At 37.9% G+C, this 26,202-nt stretch overlaps 1 protein-coding gene across 11 annotated transcripts in view; it reads right to left on the reverse strand.

Annotated features, from left to right (window-relative positions):
- Positions 1-26,202, reverse strand: part of LOC138759488 (dynein axonemal heavy chain 17-like) — a 192,057-nt gene that overhangs the window by 4,192 nt on the left and 161,663 nt on the right. For all 11 annotated transcript variants that reach the window (XM_069929995.1, XM_069929994.1, XM_069929996.1 and 8 more), the window contains 9 exons: positions 23,838-24,008; positions 17,479-17,601; positions 14,958-15,151; positions 11,757-11,905; positions 10,871-10,998; positions 10,193-10,420; positions 5,975-6,166; positions 3,072-3,251; positions 2,047-2,229 (listed from right to left, as the gene is read on the reverse strand). In XM_069929995.1, coding sequence (XP_069786096.1) covers positions 2,047-2,229; positions 3,072-3,251; positions 5,975-6,166; positions 10,193-10,420; positions 10,871-10,998; positions 11,757-11,905; positions 14,958-15,151; positions 17,479-17,601; positions 23,838-24,008 — 1,548 coding nt within the window. The remainder of the gene's footprint in view (positions 1-2,046; positions 2,230-3,071; positions 3,252-5,974; positions 6,167-10,192; positions 10,421-10,870; positions 10,999-11,756; positions 11,906-14,957; positions 15,152-17,478; positions 17,602-23,837; positions 24,009-26,202) is intronic.

Raw genomic sequence — 26,202 nt, forward strand, 5'->3', positions numbered from 1 at the left:
ATAGTTTGGAAAGTATAGTTCATTCCCTCTGCTGCTTACGCTGGTCCTCTGTGTCCAGTCACCTTTATTTGTCATTCATACCATGCATTGCACAGTAAAGATTTACATAAATACTGTATAAGTTAAAATATTAAGACATATACAATAAAAGTCTATGGTACACTATCCACATATGTTCTGGGAATTCAGAAGCCTGATGGCTTGGGGGAAAAGAACTATTGCCCAATCTGTACGTAAGGCCTGAGTGCTACAGTATCTCCTACCAGATGGGAGAAAAGTTTACACGTGTGAAGCCCTTCACAATGTTTATTGCTTTCTGCGTGCATCATGTATTGTAGATATCCCATCATGGTAGGAAGAGAGCTCCCAATGATCTTTTCCGCTGACTTCATTATCCTCTGCAAAATCCAATGGTTTGAGGTGGTGATGCAATTGCTCTGTAGAATGTAGTGAGAATGGAGGGTGGGAGATGGACTTTCCTCAGCCTTTGCAGGATTAGAGGCTTTCTTGGCTATGGAGCTGGCGTTAAGGGACCAGGTGAGATTCTCTGCCAAGTGCACACCAAGGAACTTGATACTCTTGGTGACCTCAACAGTAGAGCCTTCAATGGTCAGTAGAGAGTGATCTCCCCACCCCGGGCCCTCCTGAAGTTGATAACCATCTCTTTTGTTTTATAAAGGTTGTTGGCTCTGCACCAGTCCTCATCATGTCGTCAGTGAACTTAATGATACAAGTCGAATTGTGTTTTGCTGCACAGTCAAGTCTGCAGAGTGAACAGCAGTAGATTAAGCACGCAGCCCGGGGAGGGGGGGGGGGGCCGTGCTCAATGTGATGGTCTTGGAAGTGCTGTTTCCGATCTGGAAATCTCCCTTCTCCCTGACAGGAAATCAAGAATCCAATTGCAGAGGGAGGTGTTTCGACCCAACAGGCTCAACTTCCCTATCAGGTACTGAGGTATGATTGCGTTGAAAGCCGGACTGAAGTCAATAAACAGCTTACGAACCTATGTGTTCTTATTTTTCCAGGTGGGTGAGGGCTAGATGGAGGGCGGTAGTGATGGTATCGTCCATAGAGCTTTTGGATCTATATATGAACTGCAGGGAGTCCACACGCGGGCCTCTCGAAACACTATGATGATAGACGTGAGTGTGACAGGGCAGTAGATATTGAAGCAGGTCACAGGGACAATGGTGGTGGCTTTTCCCAGTGTACAAACCTGAGGTTCATACAGCTCCATTTCAAGTGGTCCTTGGCCAGAATATTACATCTTTTCAAGATGATTTTGATAATGTGCTGGAATCTTTTCCTCTGCCTATCTGATAATCTTTGACTGTGAAAGAACTTGCAATGGAGTGTCAGGCCTATTAACAATGACTGCTTCAATACTGGATCTGTTGATGGGATAATATGCTGATGTTGGTTTGATTTATCCTTCCAATGAACTTGGAGAGCAATAACAGTGGCTCTCCAGATGTATTTTCCAGGGTTTTGACATGAACCTTGATTGACCGAGGATCTTTGTCTCATTGATGTTGAGTGTAAGGCCCATTCTTTCATATTCTTCCTTCAATAGGCCAACAATGTTACATAAGGGGCTTAGGCTCAGAAAATGTGCAACAATAGCTCAACTACTTTGATTTGGGTAATTGTAGTCCCAGAATATTGTCATCACATGTTGAACAGTTTCTCATAAGTTTTGAAAATCAGCTCCTCTCCTGTGGGATGTTGTTGGAGGCGAGGTCCAAAACTAAGGCAAGAAACCAAACAATCATGGAGTCATGCACCCTTAAAAAATGCCTTTTGGCCCACCACGTGTGCCCTCACGACAAGTTCTCATCAACACATTTGACAATAATTGACAGTATTTTCCACTCAATTTAAATTAAACCATTGGGGTAATTGAAGGTAAATAATCTCGTTGTTCAATTGATCTTGCCCTATTGCAAATATTTGAAAAGGCAGTTCTGAAATGGTTGCACATCATTTTTAATTAATAGTTTTTAAACATGCTTTCAGGGATATTTATAATAAATGTTTAAAAAATACCTTTTCCTCCCTGGTTACTCCTGTGCTGCTATCACTAGTTGACTCCTTGGGTTGTAATTCAAGAACTGTATGAAACATCTTTTCAGAGATCACTGTTAGGCATCCTATTTCTGCATTTGGATGTAAACCATACAAGTATGGACTTTCAGGAGGCAATACCTCATTCACGTAGTCATGATAGCCCTCGGGTGAAACAAACAGAAATGAGTGTCTTTTTTCAAACCAATGCATTGGTTAAATTAAGTTGGCAGTTAAAATATTAAAAATCTTAGGAGGTAATTTCATCTGTAATGGAATAGGGCAAGGGTTGACACTAATATTCTCAAGAGAGAGGTAGATTGTTAAAACCTGTGGCTTCAATTTAACATACACTTTAATCACTGTTAGTAAGGCTTCCTGAATTTTGGGAAAACCCTTAATACACAAGGTTTAGAATGCTGCTCGTCGGCCAAGGAGTCTCTGCCTAACCTAACAAGTGGGTACCTTCATCTTCAGAATTAACCACTATTTCTTCCTGACCTACTGTCATCCCCAAATTCTGACCTCGCCGTTCTCACATCCACATTCTACTTTAAAGAGGCACTGGATAAACTTCAAAGTATTTTACTTGGAAATACTTCTGCTGTTGCCCAAAAGCAGGTATTAATTTAGTACCTAGGGATCAATTACACAGCTTTTTTAGGCCAAAAGGAAAAATTTAACCAACTTAGCAGGAAGCAGACAGAACTAGGATCCAGGTGGTGATATTCAAACTTGCACTGACCTGAATGCCATATCACTTGTTGAAGAACAATTGATAACTGGCCCAAAATGACTGGGGAAGAGCCCCATGACCCACTAATCTCTAATCTTCCCAACAATAGTCTTGTGAGGCATTTTCAAATTTATCTGAGCACTCTTGACTTAATTTTACACCAAGTAATACAATTGCAAACTATTTCAGTGAATCAAAGATTGGTCTGGAGACCAAGAAAAACAGCAACATTATTATTTTGATACTTCACAATCCTAAAAAAAAATCTTACCTTGTAATCAGTATTAGGTGGGATAGGGAAACCTGGTGCAAGCAAAAGTTCTCCATCCAGCATTTCATTTCTTAGAAACTCCTCCAGATAGGTACAGCATAGTTTACGGTCCCAGCCATCAGTGATATGGCCTCCATACATTATTTCACCAAAGAGATAGCGCAAATCATCCCAGGGAACCTAAACATCAAATTAAAAAATGATTGGGTATTACAAGACTTAATTCCTCAGGCTTATTTCTACCAACAGATCAACACCACAATCAACAGATGCTATTTTTCAATTTTTAAAATCATGTACCCATTGTCATCGTGGAGAAATTATTATAGCAGTAAGACTAAATAAGATCTAAATTACATACAGAAGGCTTATTTAATTGACAATATCTAACCATGATTTGTCCTATTGACTATATTTTCAATAAAACACACGTAGTCATTGTAAAGCACTGAAATGCCACAACGTTCTTTCACTTTTGTAATATAAGTTCACATCTTACTGAGATTCACTATTGATGGTGACGTGCAGAGTTATTTTGCTCAGTTTCAACATCATTCTAATGAGTCAGACCAGCCATTCTCAACGTTTTTGGCTATGGCCCCTTTAGGACTCTACTCAAAGTTTATGGGCCCCTTCCCTGTGAAGCTGTCATTTAGTTGGTTTCTTCCATAGTCCTCTCCATTAAATCAAAATATTTTATGATTTTGGTCCATGGCCCCCTTTAAATGTGCTGTGCCCCCCAAGGAGGACTGGCAGAACTCTTTGAGAATGGCTGAGCTCAACATTCAATGCCAGAGACAATCTTATGTTCATCAATGATGTTTATGTAAAGATTTTGATCTTTAAATTGGACTACCATCCAAATTTATTTCTGGAAGATTTATGATTGGGAGTAGTTATGGAAAATACCCCTTGTAGAGGAGGTTTCAAATAAACAACAGAGGAAGTTTTTTTTTTCTGTGGGAACTATCTGGCTAGATAATTCCAACCCTGGCACATGTGCTTCTCAAATTCAGTTTTTTGTTCGTGGATTTTCATGACTCAGGATAGATATGATCGCAGATATAATTGAAGAAAATAGACTAAAACAAATTGATTCTTCTGGAAATATATAATACTTCTAAAACTAATAATGCCAAGGCAGAGGGATTGTTTGACTCTAAATTTGAAAATGTGATAGCCCAAAAATGCCATTAACAGAAATCTGAAAGAGAACACAAGCAGGCCATTTGGCTCATGGAACCTGCTCCATTATTCAATAAGATCTTTTGCTTAAAGTTTAATTTTATCTTTAACAATTTAACTACAGCATTTTCCTTTGAAAGTTTTCTTTTTAGTTGGAATTAATCTATTCTGAGGATTCTGAAGGATTTCTTAAAAGGCTACCATTATCTGATTAATCTAGGTCTGCATTCATGTATTATTAATTGACGTTTGAGTTTAAAATACTCATCTTGAACCCACAATCTTCTCTTTCAAATGAAATGCAAAATATACACATGATCACAGTAAACCAATGAGCACCTTCATTGGGAGGTTCTTCATAACCTACTGTTGGATATAGCCTGGTCTCTGGTTAGTTTCAGAATATGCTGAAATCCTTATCTTGGCTTCTTTTGCCCTTTCGATTTTCCAGTCTATATGTAGATTGAAATCCCCACATATTTCTGACAAACTCTCATTATTTTTCCTTAAAACACTGACCTACTGTGTATCCAATATTAGGAGACCTAAACATTATGACTTCTTTCTTGGTTTTATTATTTATTTCCAACTCATGTCCTGGTATATTGAACCAAGGTTGTAACAAAATCAGAGTTTATAATAGCACAGAAACAGCCCTTTCAAAAAAAAATTCTATCAAGCCACCCCTCGACTTCACAGTCCAGGGTAAAAAGACCCAGCCTATTTTTTTTTTTACCTTTCAACCTACAGATTAAGACAATCAATCTCCAATTTCCATTTTACCCTCACCCACAACTTTTTGCCTCTTAAAAAAAATATACATCTTCGATCAAGAGTTTGGTCATGTGCTCAGAATTTGCAGTTAGCGGCAAGTTAACAAAATATGACATTGCATTCTTACCCTGAACATATCAGTGTATCTCTAACTTCACAGTCTGGTCCTGTATATCAACTGGTTTTTAATGATGCCAAGGGAATATCATGGAAATGGGAAGAGTCTCTAATCAATCTGACCCACAAAGAAGCTGAAATTACAGTATATAGTACTAAGCCATTATCCAGCAGAGCCTAATTTAAAAGCCTGCAAACATCTGAATAGTTCGGAGACTGGATATTAACAATAAATAATAAGTAGAAATTTCTGAAAGTGATTAAGAAATGAAAACCCAAATCATTTAAAGAGATCCAAGACATTTTAAAACATTTAATTCAATGAACATTTCCCTTGTAGCAGCTTCTCCTCCACTTAAATCAGTGGTTTAACTGCACCATCAGTATATGCAAGTTCCACATTTATAGTGATGGAGAATTGTTACAATCTCTCACTTCCATGCTGGACAGTATAATAATTCTTACATTGCTCACAGTTACATGGGGAAATGTCAGCAGTTACAAGGAAAAAATATATACTTGTAATAGATGGAGTGCAACCAAGGTTCTCTGGATACTTTCAGAGTCTGACTTGTAATTTAAAGTAATATCCATTGTCAAATAAACTCCAGCGTTTTACTTACAGCACTTCATCATCTGGATATTCTGTTCACCTACCAAAGACGAGGTTCATATAAAAACAATGCGAAGTTGTCTATTAAATTCCACCATTTCCACTTAATGACCATAAATCTATTCCATGGCACAGGATTAAATAAATTTTGTTAAACAAAAAATGAAACTCACAACAAACCATTAACATGCAAACTATTCTATGTCAACTCTACCTTTGGATTAGCTTCTAAGTAGTTGAACAGTACATAAACAGAAATTGTAAGATCTCCATTGTTAAAAGGATAGGATCTATTCCATCCTTGTGCTCCAAATTTACGTCTCTCAGCAACCACAGCATGAAAATAACAGAGGGCAAAAAGGATGCATTTAAATTCAGCTTCCTTAGAGCACATCTCTAAGGTGTCCTACATTAACATAGAGTAAATAATTAATAAACAATTAATATCAGGCATTGATCAGCAAGATTATATTTTGTTGAGATATTCTAGCAAAATGAATCAAAACTACCAGTTGTATAGTTAAATTAATTTACTTGATATAGCCTTTTCATATTTTGTGTTTCATCAAAAAGATGTAATTTTAAACAGGTTACCCACTAAAAATTGGTAAGGCATATCTCAAAAATGTACGTGAATCCGATTTGAGTATAGAAATTGATCCATTTTGATGGTCTCACCTATGTCGCGACAAGAGCAATACAATTAATGAAAAGTATAGGCTGGTGCAATATCGTTTTTTGCATCAGCTGTACCTTACTCTGTAAAAATTAAATACATTTAAATCTGAATTATCCAGTTTATGTTTTTGATGCGGTCAAGATATAAGGACCTTTTTGCATTTGACCTTCTGGGAAGATTTGGGGAATCTCTGCCAGAATTGTTTTTATTGGGAAAATTATCAGATACAAGACCTAAAATGAGGCTGTCAAAATATCAATTGAAATTTTTTAAACTTGCTTTAGTGGTGGCCAAGAAATGCATAGTCATTACTTGGAAATCTGATTCCCAACTAAGTCTGACCTGCTGGAAGTCAGAAATGCATAGTTGTGTTCCCCTGGATAAGCTTATTTACAAACTCAGAAATTGTGGAACCCATATTTAAGATATACTGGATGGATTTCCATCTGAATTTTATAGACAATTCAAAGAATTATTCATGCCCCTTTTAATGGACATCCTCAACCAAGCTGTAGAAACACAGATCCTCTTGGAGTAATTCTCAACCACAATTAGAATTGGGGCCCACAAAAAAACTTCATCATACAGACAATATCCCTGTTAAATGCTGATTAGCAAAAGCATTGGCTAATAGGTTATGACAATACTTGGAAAAACTGATACATACGGACCAAGCAGAATTTGTTAAAGGAAAGCATTCCTCAAATAGCCTTGACAGATGCATTTGAATGTTTGGAATGGCCCTTTTAAAAACTCTGGAAACATTTGGTATATCGAGGGTATTTATAAATTGGATAAAACTTCATACCATAAACCACAAGCTAAAATAATAACAAATAACCAGATGTCAGCAGTGTTCCCCTTGAATAGATCAAACAGACAAGGGATTCCCCCTGTTCCCAGTGCTTTTTTTTTAGGGATTGAACTGCTGACAGAGATAATATGAAGGGATCCGGATATAAAGGGCTTGAAAGTTGGGGAAGAAGAACACAAAATCAGACTCTTTGCCGATGATGTGTTATTGTACCTATCAGAACTGGCTAATGTTTGAAAACATTAGAAATAACAGAATAATATGGAAGAATATCAGGCTACAAAATAAATATGGTTAAAAGTGAGATCATGCCATAAACAAATTTTGAATATGAAAAATACCAAAAAGGAAGTAAATTTAAGTGGAAGACAGATGGAATAAAAATATCTTGGAATAGCGACTGACAATAACTTGCAAAATCAAAATTATGTTCCTCTACTTGGGAAGATAAAAGAAACCTACAGAAATGGAGAGACTTACTGATTACTTTAGTGGGAAGGGTAACTGCATCAAAATGAAAGTGATGCCAAGATTACAATACCTTTTTAAATCACCTATAGCGTTACCTAAAATCTTTTTAAAGCTACTAAACAACCATATTAGGCAGTTCCTATTGCAACAATAAGGTACCAAGAATTGCATTGGAAAAACTGACATGGGAGAACTTAGCCTTCCAGATTTCAATAAATATTACCTAGCTGCACAGGCTAGATTTCTTGCAACGTTCTTCACTGAAGACAACCTCCCCACTGTCTTGGGTTCAAATGGGAATGTACTCAATGGAGGAGGGGGAAGTAAAGGATTTTATCTATAAATGGAGTTTCAAATCACTAAAGAAAAAGACAGATTTAACCCCATTCTAATATATATGATTAGAACGTGGCAAGAAATTAATGAATGGATAGGGGAAAAAAATAGGGATATCAATAAAAGCATTATTATGTAAAATGTGTTATTGCCTATGAACATGGGCAATAGAATATTAAATGTGTAGTATGACAAAGGTATAACATATATTAAGGGCTGTTACAAGGAAGGAACTCTTACATCCTTTGAACAATTAAAACACAAATACAGAGTGGCCAATGGGTCCTTCTTGTGTTTTCTCCAGCTTAGATCATTCATAAGAAAGATGGGGAGCAATGTTGACCCCATCTGAAATTGAATGAATGGTTTGGATGGGAATATATCCAAATCTATAACAAAAATATACTCTGCTCTCCAGAGCAAAAGGGCAAAATCAGGGTTGCAGAGATCAAGGGAAAGGTGGGAGTTGGACTTGGATGTGGTGATTTCAGAAAGAAGCTGGTCAGATTGGTTCAGTATAATTTTTTACACCAATTTTATCTTTCCCCACAAAAGTTTCACAGATCAAAAGCCAAAATTTCAATTGTATTTCAGATGTGGGACTGAGATGGGAACGTTTTTAACATGCCATGTGGCCATGTGTAAAAGTGAGGCCATTTTGGCAAGAAATCACACAAAAATTAACTAGGATATAGCCTTCACGGGTGACATGGAGCTATATCTATCGGGTAATTTAATGGAAATAAGTGACAAATTGACCAAATATCAAATCTCATTTACAAAAATAGCACTGGTGGGAGCCAAAAAAATGTATCATGATCACTTGGAAGTCAGGTTCCCTCTACTGCGGAAATGAACAGCTGTATACCTAAGGAAAAAAATCTCATATAACTTAAAGAATAAAACTAATACTTCTGTAAAGGTCTGGCGGCCATACCTGGACACACATAGGGGCCCAGGTACAGTAATAAAAAGGAGCAAAAGAGGTTATAAAAGTAACTATTATACATACAAAAACAGTTTCCCTAATGTACTCTATATACTTAAAATATATGACGGCGAATGGATCTCTATGTATGGAAAAGGGAGGAGGGACGAAGGGACTTTTGTCTGTGAGTAAAAGTTTAATATATTGTATATTTAAAATGTTACAAAAATATTTAAAAATATGCTGGGGTTAACTTTTGATGATTTCCCCTCTCCAACCTCCCTAGTGATGTCTACGTCAATACATTTATCCCTTCAGGGAGGAAGTAAGCTCTGGATGAATAAAGTAATGTTTCTTCCTTAGCAATTAATGCTTTGGGAAAATAGATGATTTTATCACATCATATGGGAAAATTACCTCCTTTTTCTTGATTCCTTTTCCTTGGGGGGGGGGCATCTTCTGTTTCCTACTTTTCTTTGAAGGATCGGCAGGGTGTGTAATTTTGTATTTATAAACATTAGTGCAGAATTTGATAATTGTGATAATGTGTTGATTCTTCCCTTTTTTAGTATATTAACAAAAAAAGTTCGGTTTTGGTATTTTAATGTATATATCTGTGATGTTTCTTGATTTTATTTGTTTTGTAACTTCATTTTGATTGAAAACTTTAAAAAAGGAATTGGTAAGGCAATGGGAATTTGTTGTTCTATTAGTATTAATCAATTTTCTACATTGAATGTATAATTTGTAATAGAAGGGACCATACAAATAATTTTACCAAATACCATTGACAAAATCTTTCTTCATGCTCCCTAAGACTGTCGTGACTCAAGAGGGCAGTTCACCATAATCTCCTTCAGGATGCTTAAAAATAGGCAAATTATTTTTCAGCTTTGACAGAAGCAAACATGCTTAGTGAATAACATGTAAAGGTAATGGTTGTATTTATGGGATAAGATATAAACATTATTAACATTTTTAAAGAAAAAATAAACTAAGTTCTATGTTCAAGCATTTGTTTCAAATATATTGTAATGTTTGTACTGTACCAATTTTATTTACTGGTATATTTTATTTAATTCTAATATTAAATTTTATAATACTGACAAACCTAATATGATAGGTAAAGGATGAAGGAAACTTGCATTGAAAAATACAGCTCAATAATTGAGGCACAGACTCAAAGACATTTCATTTTTTATACCTGATTGAACAAATCCAGCGCTTTATGCAGGTTGGCATACATGCCAGTTGGGGGTTCATTGGTGATTTTAATGGAGTTTTCCAGTAATCCCTGAGGAATATTATGTGCTTCAGGACTTCCAGCTGGCTCAGCAGTCATAAAAACACGGTAATCAGCATGACTTCCTGTACTGTATTGTTCAACTTTCTTATCCAGTGCACTCAGCCATTTAGCAACTAGATGAATGTTCTACAAAAGAATTTTACAAATACACAAGAAATTATATAATATTGTAGAAAGATATAATAATTAATTATTCAAGAACTACATTTTCGATATAGATTATTCTACCTTCATTCAATACTACTTGGGATTGTAACGTAATTGTAATCGCAATCACTGAAATAATTCTCATAAAATAGAGAATAAGGAACACAATATTGCAAGGTAGCTCATGAGTTGTGGCTTCAAAAAAAACATCAAAAGGTCAAGAAACACAGCTGGCCCATGGAAAATCCAAGATATGGTGGGGGATGTGGCTGGGATAGGCAGTAGATCAGTTGACATCAGAACTCCGTGAACAGGAGTCTGCATTCCAGCTGCTTCTGGTTCAACATGAGAGAAAATTTATCCACTAGTTTGTGGTTGCGAGTGATAATTATTTTACCCCTGGATATAACATTTAAAAGATGTCAATACCTGTAGAATAACCCAGTGTCCATTTACAGCGGCTACATCCAAAGCTTGTTCTGCCACTATCTCTTGACCTTGCCCCAATGATACATTGTGAAATTTGCCATTGTCAATAGTAAAGCCTAATTTCTTGCCTGTGTGAAGTGAAAAGTAACAAAATAAATTATAATACAGCAGTTGTTTTGGCACACATAGCTTCACAATGGCTGAGTTTAACACAATGGAGTTAAAAACTTTAATGACAAAGAATTATCTTAAATTGGCACTATACCAAAAAAGGTCACAAGAACTTACACAATTATACATGAAGGAAACCAGGAACAAATATAAATCTGGCTTCAACAGAATCAGGATAAATTATAATGCAGAAATATAAACATCTTCACTGCAGAAATGGACTGGAAACAAGCATGTAAAGACAGTAAAATACTACAATAATTAGTTCTGGAGAAATCAGAAAGACTAAGACTGAAAAAAGTCCCTGGTCCTTGAACTATTGGAGAAAAGGCAGGTGCATTGATGATGAGTTTCCAAAATTTAGTTGGTTAGAAAGGTCCCAGCAGAGATTGGAAACAAATATAACAAGCATTATTTAGGAAATGATGGATAGAAAAAAAAACAGCAAATCAGTTTGATATCTGCTGCTGGGAAAATGATGGCAATGAATATTCTTCCTTCAGATCCAGAAAAATGTTCAACATGCTCAACAGTTAAATTTCAAATGGCGTTCCAAAGAAAATGGATCGATATTGGCTTGCAGAATTTAATGAGGCCTAAGAATTGAAATCGACTCAGTATATTAATTGAATGTGTAAGTGATAAATACACATCCAAATTAAGTTTTGCATCTTTCTACAAACACATGAATTAGTGGATCTATTTAACCACCCACCTTGTGCCTCTACATCCTTTAATGGATCAACTCCTGGAGAGAGAATAAAGAATATCGGAGTGGAAGGACTACTTTCTTCATATGATTTGGCGAAATCCATACTCCGTCCCTCCACATATTTAGCTCCAAACTTTTCCTCCACGTAGCCACTAAAAGAAATGTGAAAAATATTTAAAAGATAATTGGCTCATGAAAGTGCAGCAATTGAAATTTTTAAGATTAAATAAATGTAAATTTGAATGGTAAAATTATCAAAGGAAAAGAGCCAAAGAGAAGTTAATGGAGGTCCCAAACATCCTTGATTATGGAACAGCTTAATGGTGTTGAATAATGCATTGCTTCTTCAATGATCTCATGCTGATTTATTGTAACATTAAAGAAAACAGGTGTTTCAAGCTGTAAGGTAAAAACATCATGAGATGGGAACGGAGAAGGAGTCACCCAGTACTAAGGAGTAACAGAATGCAGATGTTACCTTGTCCACTCAAGATAAGCTTGGCACTAACAAGAATGATGTGCAGCAGACTAACAGAGAAGGGTAGCAACAGTTTATTCATTGGACAATGTCATGGTATGATCATTTACTAAGTACGTATCCTGAGGTATAAAAAAAACACCACTTGCTGATAACGGCAGAATGCGCCTTCTCCAACTAACACTGTTAGTTGCAAGTGTTACAATCCGGCAATAAAGAACAAAGAACCTTGATTTCGACTCAGTCTGGTGTTTGACTCACTCATTCATGAACAAAGCAGACCTAACAAAGCCCAAAGGACTCAAAACCCTGCAGCAACAGAAATTTACCAAGACAACGGCTACTTAAACAAAACTGATTTTATTTTCTTAATATGTAATAAGATCAACACTTAATTTATTACTATTAACTTAACCCACTTCTATTTCTAAGCGCATGTATATATCTTTGGCTTGGCTTCGCGGACGAAGATTTATGGTGGGGTCATGTCCACGTCAGCTGCAGGCTCGTTTGTGGCTGACAAGTCCGATGCGGGACAGGCATATATAATGTGTATGTATTCGGGGAAGTCACTTTTCACTTCTCCAAGTTCACTGGAATCAGGCAATCTTCCATATTGTTCACAGAATTAAACATTTATTATATTCACCAGGCTCTGGTGCTCGAACTTAAGTTGTTTCCACTCAGGAAGGTCTTTGTTGGTTTCAGAGAGATAGTCATTGTTCGCTGAATACACAAATTGATCTCCTTCAATCAGCAAATGAAGTGTCTGATCGAAGAAACTTCCCCCTCTTGGGATTTTTCAAAAGATAATCTCTTCTTCCAGGCTACACAAAGAGTTCTTCCTTTTCTCCTATTTTAGGAGAAACACAATAACCAGCCACCACCTCTGGAATTGACTATTGAGATTTAAAATGGGCTGAACTCAGAACTCAAAAGCCATCTTGAAATGGGGTCATACACCAGGTCTGCCTTCCCCACAAACTGCTGCAGAATACTCTCAGTCGCTCTCTCTCTTCTCCCCCCCCCCCATGGAAGTTTTCTCTCTGCAAAACCACATGGCCCCTCCTAGGACAACAAACAACAGAAATTTAAAACTCTGGCATCAATCTAAAAGCAAAATATTTCTCCATTCTTGAACCTGGACACTGTTCAAACATTTTGGTCCATTAACACCTACGTGCGAAACTCTCACAAGCACTCCTCATTGTCTCTGCAAAGCCAACTGCAGGCATGGTCTACTCTTGCAGAGCAAATGAGATTTTTTTTGTGAAATGTGACCTAATAACTAAACCTTTTAAGATATATTTTATCATAAATTTATTAAATTATTCCATAACACAGGAAAGTGTTTAAATATCAATAACTTCAACAATGAACCTTCTTTCTTCACGATATCAAGTGGAATAACTATGGATCCTTTTTTTAAGTGGGCCACCAGAAAACATTAAATGAGCTTCTATAGACTGTTAAGTAAAGCCAAAGGAACTGAAGGTAAATTATTAGGCAAGAGGATTGCTTGGATGATAGGTAACTAAGAGTAGAGGTACCTTAAATGTAGATACAATATATTGGAAAGAAGCAAATATTGGAATTGCATTTAGCATCTACTTTGCTTCAACTTTTCACTTTATTTATAATTACTTATAAAGTGCAAACTGCAGGTGTCTAAGTTGTATTTCACATGTGGAGTAATTTTGCAGATGCTGTGATTGAGTAAAAACACAGAAATTCTGGAAGAACTAGGCAGGTAAAGATTATATTACTGATGTATAATAAAAGAAAAACAGGAGTCGCTTCACTATCCCCCTTCCTCCATATCTCCAGTGTTACCCACCACTGTTGCCACAATCTCTATTGTCCCTGGTGGGACATAAGAGAGGTATATGGCATACTTGGCTTTTGGACCAAAATTGCACATGCCTTCTGTGTAGTGCCTCTTTAAAATGCGAAGGTCTATCCTAGGATAACATAGTAGCAGAAGTATGTCAACGATTTTTGAGATGAATGAACTCAATAACTGAAACTGCTCAAGTGTCCAGAGTAGAGAGTTCCAAAGATTCACCACCGTCTACATACAGAAAACTTTCCTTATTTTGGTACTAAATGGCCTTTACCCTGAGATGGTAAGCCCAGTTCGGGAATCCTCACCCAGGAGAAACATCCTTCCTGAATCCAGCCTGTTAAACTTTGAGAATTTATATTTCAAGGAGGTTGTCTTGTAAACTCTTGGCCTAATCTGCTGGCAACAGGAGTGAAGGTCAGAAGAGAAAAACAAGTTTTTAAAATAATTGCTAATGGGCAGGGTGCTCAGCATTTCTCCAGACACCACAAGGAAACGTAGTATTTCTTCTACCCAGCCCATCCATGTCACTCTAGATTCCTCACCAAGAGGCTTTTATGAAGATTTGTTCTGTGCAGCTACTTAATAGAATCTTAAGATTCTATTAATTTTAGCTGTATAGAAGCAGTCATGCATTAAATTCCCCATTGTTTTGCTCACCAGATTAGGATTCAGCATGCAAGTGAGGCATGGCCCTTAATTGTGATTCTACCCCATAACTGCTCTCAAAAGCCTTTGCTATTTGGATGTGTTTAATAATTGAGAATATAATTATCCTCTCTTAGACAATATTTCCAAAGCCATCCATGGGTCTTCCTGCCTAAGCATGAATATTTATTTTCTGTGCTATTCAATTTCTCACATTCAGACTACTTCACAGTACCTCACAGCGTATGTCATTCTGTCGGGCCTCATACACCGCATCATGCACAGTTTCTCCATTGCCCCTTTATTTTTCCATTCTTGAGGTAACTTCTCCTTTTCTGGAGCTTCTGACTCTACAATTTTTTTCCAGCGGTTGGCTGAACCTTCGATATCACTGTCCAGATTTTTAAACTGTTCCATTTCTGCTAAGACCTTCAAAATAAAATTTGTAGAATTATACATATGAAGAAATGCATGGCACATGCAAATTCACTTCATGCCAAAAGCAGTATGCATTAAAGTGACTCCCTCCCATCTTTGTTCAGTTCCTGACTTTCTTTTTTTAAAAAAAATATTTCTATTTTCACACAAGCTTTTACAGCCATATACAGTGTCATGCCAACAATGGCAGTTCACATTCAAATATACATATCTTCATTTTCTTTATGATTACATATACACAACCCTGTGTCTCTACCAACCACCCCCCCCCCCAATCCCCCCACACATAAAACAAGACGACTCACTCAAATTTCAACCAACAACAACAAACTTTAACACCAGGAAAATAAATTACAAAGGTTAGGGACTGTCACAGCTCAGTGGGCGGCCTCTGGGCCAATATTCATTCCCGACTTGCCTTGATCGGGATCAGTGTGAGGGAGAGGAAGCCGCAGCAAGGAACGCGGAAACCAATCACTGCCATGGCGCCTATGTCGTGCATGTATGGCTGCCGGATCTTTCGGAAGGTGCAATATTTGTTTCTCAGGTTATAAGCTATTTTCTCCAGGGGAACACAGCTCTACATTTCCTTGTTTTATCATTCGATACCAAGACTAGAGTCGGACTTCCAAGTCATCACCATGCACTTCCTGGACACTGCCAATACGATTAACACAAATTGGATTTGAAATTTGGATGGCTTCATTGAAATGTCCATTATATTTCCCAGCAGGAAGAACCCTGGGTCCTGTGGGAATTGTTTGCCTATAATTTTCTCCAGGACTTGGCCTAGATCTACCCAAAAAGGCCTCACCTTGGTACACGACCAGGTTGTGTGCACGAACGTCATGGTCGCAATGCCACATCTGAAGCATTGGTCCAAGAGTTCTGGTTTTGATCTGTTTACTTTCTGCGGCGTTATATACAACTGGTGCAAAAAGTTATACTGGACCAGCCTGTACTTTGCATTGAGGACCGTGGTCATACTTTCTTGGCATAAGTCGAACCAGCAACTCTCATCAATTGCAATGCCCAAGTCCGACTCCCATCTTTCCCATGACCAATGAAGGCCAGTTTTGGGTCCCTCTGACTGGAACAGGCAATACATTGGTGAAATAAAATTCTTACCGCTCCCCCTTTGAATCAAGGTAGGGCCATACTTGGACCTAATATTTCATGCACAATTTGTTCATAACAGTTTGTTTTGTTCACGTCAAGTTGTGGTAATATTTACAGATCCATTAGAAGCCAATGCAATATTGACTCAGAAATATTTGGGAACAATTACCCAAAGTATGTCTGAGATTTTTAACATGTAAAATGTGCACCAAATGACATTATCTGGTGTATAATGGCTATTTCTATGCTTACCTACAGAAGCTGGCTGTTACAGGTGTAACCTATGAACTGCATTTGCATTCAAGAAACTGTCAAACAGTTGTAAATTAAAATGGGACATCAATGTTTTGTCCACAATCTTTATCAAACCTATTTTTTTGTGTTCCACAGCATCACTGCCCACGAATGTAGCATCTCTATATGATCTACCTCAATGAAGATGCTGCGATTACTGGCCTTTTGATGTACCTGCAATTTTCCGTGACATAGCTATCAAAGCACATCAGGTCAGACACACTGAAGATTGTCTGTGGCATGTTTTGCCCTCCCTACCCCCACTCCCTCCCCCTGCAGTTTTTCCTTCTTTCATTTTATGCTGCTGTAATGTGGTCTGACTTAATTACCAGTGGTCAGTGCAGCATTGATATAGCAACTTTGATCTCTGGATGTAGATGAATTGGGAAATGTGCATTTGGGGTGTAAAGAGTACCATCAATTTTTCAATTGGGTTTCTTACCAAATTGCCAGGGGTTTTTTTGCAGGTCACCTTGTTAATTTTCGTTTAGGATGTTAATATCACTGGCAAGGCCGGCACTTATTACCCATCTCTAACTGCCCTTGAGAAAGTGGTAGTCAGACAACTCGAATTACTCTAAAAGGTTGATGGGTAAGGAGCTCCAAGGATTTAGACCCAGTGATGACAAAGGGAATGTGATACATTTCATAGGACTGGAGGCAACTGAAGGGAAACCTGCAGATGGCAGTATTCTCATGTACTCACTGCCCTTGGTAATGAAGGAATTGGGTTTGAAAAGTGCTTTTGAAGTTGCCCAAGCAAGTAATGTCAGTGCATCTGAATGGTGTTACTACCAAACGCAGCAGATGTTTAGTAAACCAAAGAAGCATTATATACAATATACTTGCATTGTTGTTTATACACATATTATACGAGTCACTGCTTTTTGCGTTCACACACATACCAAGATTCCACCCCATCCTTGATGTGAAAGAAAATCAACAGGACTTGTAACTCCAACTTTAAATGGGAACCGCAGCAAAAAGTCCAGGTGAAGTGGGTTTATTTCCATTTTCATTAAAAAAACCTGTACAAGTACAATATTAAGAATGGCCTTTATATTGAAACTGACAGAATACTTTAACATTTGTAACTTATTTTGGCCCCTAAAACTTAGCACATTTTTGTAAAACTTCTGATATTTTTCTCAACAGATAATTTAACTATCATTTATTATTAAAATCTATTTTTACCCATTTAAAAAATATTTTAATTCACATTTAATAAGATGCTTGGCCTAGATCTACCCAAAAAGGCCTCATCTTGGTGCATGACCAGATTGTATGCACGAACATCCGGTCGCAATACTACATCTGAAGCATTGGTCCAAGAGTTCTGGTTTTGATCGGTTTATTTTCTGCGACGTTATATACAACTGGTACAAAAAGTTATACTGGACCAGCCTGTATTTTGCATTGAGGACCGTGGTCATACTTTCTTGGCATAAGTTGGACCATTGACTTTTGGGGTTCCATTGATTCAGTTGTGATAGTGGAGGAATGATGTAAGGGGGAGGAATGGCATTGCTAGTCAGGAAAAATATCTCAGCGGTGCAAAGTCACGACAGCCAGGAGGGTTTGTCTGCAGAGGCCAAATGGGTGGAATTGAGGATTGAGAAAGGTGTGACCACACTGATATTATAGGCCACCCAACAGTCAGAGAGAATTGAAGGAGAAAATCTGTAGAGAGATACCAGATCAATGTAAGAAGCAGAAAGTTGTGATAGTAGGTGATTTTATCTTTCCAAATATTGTCCCATACTGTGAAAGGGCTGGATGGCATAGAGTTTGTGAAATGTGTTCAGGAAAGTTTTCTAATATTTAGAGACAGAGAGACAGAGAGAGAGGTACCAATGAGGGAGGATGCAGTACTTGATCTCCTATTAGGGAACAAAACAGGTCAGGTGACGGATGTATGTGTAGGCAAATATTTTAGGTCCAGTGACCATAATGTCATTAGCTTCAAGTTAATTATTGAAAAAGAAAAGTCTGGTGTTCATGTTGGGATTCTAAATTGGAGGAAAGCAAATTTTGTGGAAATGAGAAAGGATCTAGGAAGAGTGGATTGGGATTTTCAAGCAAGGGTTTATTAAGTAAGTGGATGGCCTTCAAAGGCGACATTTTGAGAGTGCAAAAAGTTATACTGGACATTGAGAACATTTTGCATGTTCCTGTTAAGATGAAAGACAAAGTTAACAGGCACAGGGAACTCTGGTTTTCAAGGGATACTGGTGATCTGGTTAAGAAGAAGAGGGAGGTGTATAGCAAGTGTAAGCAACAAAAAGCTAATGAGGTTCTTGATGAGTTAAGAAAATACTCAAGAAGGAAATCAGGAAAGCAAAAGGAAGACAAGGTTGCTTTGGCAGATAATGTGAAGGGAAATCCAAAGGGTTTCTACAAGTATATTAAGAGTAAAAGGATAGTAAGGGACAAAATTGATCCCCTAGAGGATCAGATTGGTCAACGATGTGTGGAGCCTCACATAATGGGGGAGATTGTCAACAGTTTTTTTGCATCAGTATTTACTCAGGAAACTGGCATAATGCAGAAAGAAGGAAGGGAAAGAAACAGAAGGGTCATGGAATACATGGAGATTAAAGAGGAGAAGGAGCTGCTTGCTGCCTTTCAGCAAATAAAGGTAAGTAAATTCCCCCAGGCCCTATGTGATATTCCCTTGGACTATGAGGGAGCCCTAGCAGATATATGCCCTTAGCAGTGGGTGAGGTGCCAGAGAATCGGATGGTAGCTCATTGTCTCTTTGTTCAAAAAAGGCTCGAAAAATAAACCAGGCCAGTGAGCCTAACATCAGTAGTAGATGTATTATTGGAAAGAGTTCTGAGAGATCGGATATATAGGTATTTGGACAACCATGGGCTGATTAAGGGCAGTCAACATGGCTTTGTGTGTAGTAGGTCATGTTTAATGAATCTTGTAGAGTTATTTGAGGAGGTTACCAAGAAGGTAGATGAAGGAAAAGTGGTGGATGTTGTCTTTGACAAGATCTCACATGGGAGGTTAGTTCAGAAGGCTAAGACACAACTCGACTAAAACGCCAAAATATACAGTGAATTGGATAGATATATGGATGCGGGGGGTCTGGAGGATTATGAAATGAGCAGGTCAATGGGACTAGCAAAATAATGGTTAACACAGACTAGAAGAGCCAAATGGCCTGTTTTCTATGCTGTAGGGTTCTATGATACCGTTCTTTCATGCAACATATGTTTATGGTGTTAGTTTAACAAAAAGAAACATCCTTCACTTTTCTGTGATTATTCCCCCATCTTTAAATATTAGAAATAGTAAAATGACAAAAATAGAACCCCTTGGCAAACATTTTGGATGTGAATATTCTTGAAGGGTATCATAAGAGCTCCTAGATATTGGATCATGGCATCATTTAATGCTTTCAGTCATTTAGATAAATAGGATTCCTTTCTTTTCTTCTGACCAAAGCAGATAACCAAACATTTCTATACATTATAATTCAGCTGCCATTTTTTGCTCATTTTGCAGATTATTTGGTTCTCCTCATGAAGCCACTCTCCTTGTATTATCAGTCAACTCAGACCCTTTATCAAAATCTTTCCTACAGTTTGTTAGTGGCTGGGATAAAAAAATTACATTTAGACAAACAGCATGGTAACAGGCCCTTCCGGCCCACAAGCCCGTGCCACTTAATTGACCTATAACCCCAGTACATTTGAAGTCGTGGCATTTATCCCTTAAGCCTCTCAGCAAATAGTATGTTAAGAAGGTAGTGAATCTTTGCAGTTCTCTACTGTTGAAGCACATATTTATATATCACCATTAATAGAGTAAAATATCTCAAAGCAGTTCACGAGAAGAATAAAAATTGCAATATAAAAACAGAAAATGCTGGAAGCACTCAGCAGGTCAGCATGTTTGTGGCTAAGGGCATTTCAACAGAATGGGAAAGTGAACAAGCATGTTTTAAGTTGTAGATAAGGGCTATGCCATCAATCCTTTAACACTTGACCCGTGCAACTAGGGGAGTTGAATTACTTCCTCGACTTTTCTCACCATCCAGGGATCCAATAATCTCAATCGCATGCATAACTTGAATGACTTTCAATTCCTTGTAATTTCTCCTGATGTAGTCTCCTGCAAAATTGAACACTGCAGATTGGGTGACAGATTTGCAAAACACCTCTTCATTTAGCAGGAGTGACTGAACTTTCATCCACCTGTCGTTAGAATTCTCCATCATTGCCCTTGACCCACTACATTGCTCCATGTCAACTTGAGGAACAGTACTCCATTTTCTGTCTAGGCATATTGCAACCCTCAGAATTAATAGAGTCAAAATGTCATCCAGTAAAGAAGCAAGCCATTTGCCCCATTGAATTAATGGTAACTATCAAGCATCCATTACATTCATTCCATTTTATCTACCCCACACTTCATATCAATCACTCCATTTACCCCCACATAAAGGACAATCACTACTGGCCAACTCATCTACCTGTTATCTTTTGGGATGTGTGAGGAAATTTTAATAGCCAGGATAGGCTATTTGACGCTGCTGCAAAACACTGAATTTCATGACTTGTTCATGCCAATAAATTCTGATCCTGATTCACAGAGATAACGTGTAAACCCCACACAGACAGCCCTGGAAGTCAGGATCAACCCTACCTACACCAAAAAAATATATATATCTGAAAGATTCCAGTCAGGTTATAAGGCACAGAGTTGGTCTCACTAAGAGTATTCAGTTACCTTCTCCTCACCACTGACTCAGGGAGCTCTGCCATTCTAATTCTCCTGGACCTTAACGCAGCATTTGATACTGTGGATCACGCTATTTTAATAGATGACCTTCAGCAGAGGGTAGGTGTCGATGACACAGCCCTGAACTGGTTTAAATCTTAGTGTTAGGACTTTCTCAGTCAACATGGGGAAATTTTCATCCTCCTCTGTTACCCTTTTCCAATGGGGTCCCACAAGGATCAGTTCTGGGCCCCATTCTCTTCTTCTTATACATGCTCCCCCTTGGCCATATCATCCAAAAACACAGCATCTCCTTCTGCTGCTACATTGATGATACTCAGTTCTATCCGCCTCCTGAAGCCCAACAATCAAGCAATGACTGTCTGGAGGACATAAAGAGCTGGATGGCTCAAAACTTGCTACAGCTAACAAAGGCAAATCCAAGATCATTTTATTTGGCCCCTCCAACTCCACCAAAAGTATCTCCAATACTCTTGGTAACTTCTCCACCCTCATTAAACCACACATCAAATCCCTTGGTGTGATATTCGATTCCACCTTCAATTTTGACAATAGTAAAAGCTGGTTTTTTCCAACTCTGCCAAAATCAAGTCGTTCCTGACACTGAAAGATCTTGAGAAAATAATCCATGTCCTCATTTTCTCCCGTTCGATTACGCTAACTCTCTATATATGAGAAGTAGTCAGGCCTCATTATCCTGTCTGCAGCTTGTGCAGAATGCTGCAGCGAGGCTCCTGCCAGGAGCCAAGAAGAGGGACCATATTACTATGTAAGGAGTTGGTATGTTTTCCCTGGGGGCCCCAGTTTCCTCCATTGTTCAAAATGTACTAGGGGATATAGGTTAATTGGGTGGCACAGGCTCATGGGCCGAAATGGCCTGTTAACATGCTGCATATTTAAATTTATTTTTAAAATGTTAAAATCTTTTACATTTACTTAAGAGTGGGGCTGGCTCAGAATAGATTTTAAAGTTCTCCAGTTTGTTTACAAATCCATTCATGGACTAGCCCTCTCCTACATCACTGACCTCTTAACGTCCTACTCCATTTCAAGACCCCTCAGATCAGTCAGTTTAAGGCAGCTGATCGTTCCATTATGGCATCCCCCAAACATTCCTCCCTCCGTCAAATCAGCCCCTTCCTTTAACTCTTTTAAATCCAGGTTGAAGTTGTATTTTTACTCGCAGGCAGTTTGAGGAGATTGTTGATTGTTACCATATTGAGTGTACAATTCTGAACCTCAGGTACCCATTTAATACTGCACTTTAAATAGCTGCTTAATTTAGGATCTGTACAGCACTTTGGTCAATGTGAGTTGTTTTAAATGAGTTATAAAAATAAACTAAATCCAGGCCATTGAACCAATGAGGCAAAAGCTCCAGTAAGTGCACCACTGTACAGTTTATTTTTCCTCTTTCCAGAGATGAGGCGAGAGATTTCTGTTTAACTGCTGAATTTTAAAGGAATTGTTATTTTGATAATTTTGGTTTGCATTTTATCACGTATACCTGCTATTCTCTCCATCCCTACCAATGTGTCTACTTTCTAAAGAGTCAGAAAAGAATCACCATGTCGTCAGATCACACTTCTATAGGTGCACTGTGGAAAGTTGCATCACTGCCTGGTTTGGTAATTCAAGTGCCAGGAACAGAGAAGGCTTCAGAAGGTAGCAAATATAGCCAGGTCTATTATATCCACTGCAGACGTCTATGTCATGCGCTGCCTCAAGAAGGCAGCCAACATTGTAAGCGACATCTTCTCACAGTTATCTTTGAACAGAAGGCAGATAAGCCTCAAAACTAGCACCTCGAGGTTCAAGAACAGATTTTTAAAATCTAACAGGTATTAGATTCTTGAACCTCCCTTGGTACACTAATCATAAACAGCTCCAACAGCACAGAGGGACTGCACTGTTTTAAGGGACTCTTTTTATACCAGAATTACTGTGAATATTTAATATTTATCCATCTTAAGTGCTTAATGTCTCTTTTAATTTAATTCAATCAGCTTGCCATCATAGTTCTTTGCAAAGACCGGTTCGGCTGCAGCATGAATTTTGGCACATATTTATATTGTACCATGAGTATGTGTGACAATATACTCATTGTCATATTCCAGTTATAATGAAAAGTCTTGGATCTAAAGCATCCACTCGGTTCCGCTGTCCACCGATGCTGCTTGATTTACTGAATGCTTCTGATCTTTTCTGTTTTCATTTTGGATTTCCAGAACTTGCAGGTATTTTGGTCACAGTATGCCACATTAATTTTATAAGAAGATTTTAGAACAGACAGACAAATGCTTGATTAAAGAATGAGGTCTTAAGAGATACCCTTATAATCATTGAAGAGGCATTGCTGGGTATTTCAACGGTGAAGACAGTGGAAGCTAAGAACATAGTCAGCAATGCTAAAGAACAAATATAGGAATGATCTAGAAGTCAGATGTGGAGAATGGGAATTTTACAAAAAAGTCAACGTTTAGCCAGAAGTAAATCTATACTAGTTTACCTGAAAAGCAACTTGCGCGGTAAAGATGAGTTTATCCTTTTCAAATAGACCTCTGGTGGTATAAATAAAAACTGAATAGGTGATTTCTTCTGTGAGGTTAACAACACGGTCTTTAACATCATCTGCTGGCACTGAGCGGTGAATGGCATTTTCAAATACAATATGAAAAGCCTAAAAAAATAAAAATCTATTAGATAGTTTTAATATTGAAATAAAATCTACTGTCAACTCAAATAGACTGGGAGTTATAATTCTTCTTTGGCTTGGCTTCGCGGACGAAGATTAATGGAGAGGTAATGTCCACGTCAGCTGCAGGCTGTTATAATTAATACTCCTCAAAAATGCATTCAGGGATGCTGTTACACAATTAACCTCCATCCAATGACTGGACTGAAAGCAGGATGTCAACACTGGATTATTTGATTATTTCCATGAGCAACCAATGTGGTTTCCAAATTGTTCATTAGCTCCATCCATCCACAAGAAGTTGAAGGTATCCAGCATTAAATAAAGAGAGATATTATCTGGCTGAATTGGTGCTGACCATGAAAGAGAAAATTATTGAGTTAGTCTGGGCACCACAAGAGAGGCATGGAAAGGAATAACATTCTGCCCATTCAAAGGGATGGAGCCTCTTCAGACAGAATGTAAGAAGTTAATGGCTGGAGGTAACAGGAGAGGTTGATGAAGCCCCAAAAATCTGTATGTAATCCAGGAAAAAAATTCAATAAACTAATTTAAGTGGTCAAATTTCATGAAAGTATCTTTAAATGCCATAATCAAGTATTAATATAATTACACCCCACCAATCGACCACCGACAAACTCAATCAGGCAGGTCTCATTTCTAACAATCAAATGTAGTACCCCATCCTCACACACTTAACAATTCTGCAAGCCAGGCACATATCAAATGCTGGAAATGATAGCCGTTATACTCAAACATTTTGCACGATGCAGATTGTCAGTGTTTTCCTTCTTTCCTGAAGTGAGAGAGAGAGCAGTAGTAATTAATGGGGGTAGCACAGTTTCATGTTTTAAACTTGTAGAAATGAAGACAACTTTCAAATGGGGTCATCCTTTTCCATTTCTTTTACACTTTTCAACACATTAAATGGAATTTCCAATGAAAATTCCAAGTAACTAAAGGTGATGCAGTTTTCAAGTCACCCAGAAATGACAATTATTAAGGAAAAGCATGTCTTTATTAAGTTTATTAATATAGAATCTTCTTGCATTTAATCCAGGGTTTCAAAGAATCACAAGCCCCTTGTCCCAGTAATTGACAGCCAAAATACTGGTTAAGGGTCCAGTGTGAAATAGGCATGCAGGCATCTAATAATGCCTGCATGCCGATTAACCCAGTGTGAAAGAGACTTAGGACCCCAAAACCCAGCAGCAATAAATATTCACCAAGACAAATGGTTATTTAAACAATAGTTGCTTTTAATTATTTTTAACATGAAAATAGGATCACACTTTAACTTATTACTATTAACTTAACTAACCTAATTTAGACCCCTTCTAATTCTAAGCGCACGTGTATGTAAGTTCAGCAAAGTTCTTTGATTCACTTCTCATTTCTCCAAGTTCACTGGTTGCAGGCAATTCTTATACTGTGCACAGAATTTAACATTCACCAGATTTTGGTGCTTGAAAGGTAAATGGTTACTGCTCAGGAAGTTTCTTGTCAGTTTTCAGAGAGAGATTTGTTTTTCCTGGACACAAACTGATTCCTTTTAATCAGCCATGTCAGTGTCTTGTCAAACAAACTTGCCCATCAGGGTTTTCCAGATGATAAGCTCTTTCTTTCAGGTTATTAGAGTTCCTTTTTGTTTCACTTATTTCAAGTGAAACATTAGGCAGCCAGTCCTCTCCTCTTGCATGAACCACATGGGCTTTGACTAGGCTGAACTAAGCACTCACAACTCGTTTTCCAAATGGGGATTTTCCACAAGCTTTCCAGCTTGGCGCTGCTGACTGTAGAACTGCAGAACTGATCTCTCTCTTTCTTTCAGAGGAAAAAAACTGTTCTACTCTCTCTGCTTGCAAATACCACATGACCCTCTTAGAACAGCAAGTTGCACTCTCAGACAGCCTGTGGCTCCGAACTACTCCTCCGATCTCTTTCATCTGTTGCCTATCAAAGCAACAATCCATTAGTGAAGTTGATTGGGCACTCCCCAAAGTTTTTGCAAAGGCCCCCAGGAGCCATCCTGTCTGGCTTGAGCAGAGCTCCAGTATTTTAAATGAGATCTGTTTTGAAGTGTTTGTATGTGACCTACACTAAAAAACTTTCCCCAATTTATCTCCCCAAAACATAATCTGTAACAGTAGTGACACATTGATTACATTTTTGCGTGAGT

The sequence above is a fragment of the Narcine bancroftii genome, chromosome 3 (genome assembly GCF_036971445.1).
Source record: "Narcine bancroftii isolate sNarBan1 chromosome 3, sNarBan1.hap1, whole genome shotgun sequence".
Taxonomy (NCBI): Eukaryota; Metazoa; Chordata; class Chondrichthyes; order Torpediniformes; family Narcinidae; genus Narcine; species Narcine bancroftii.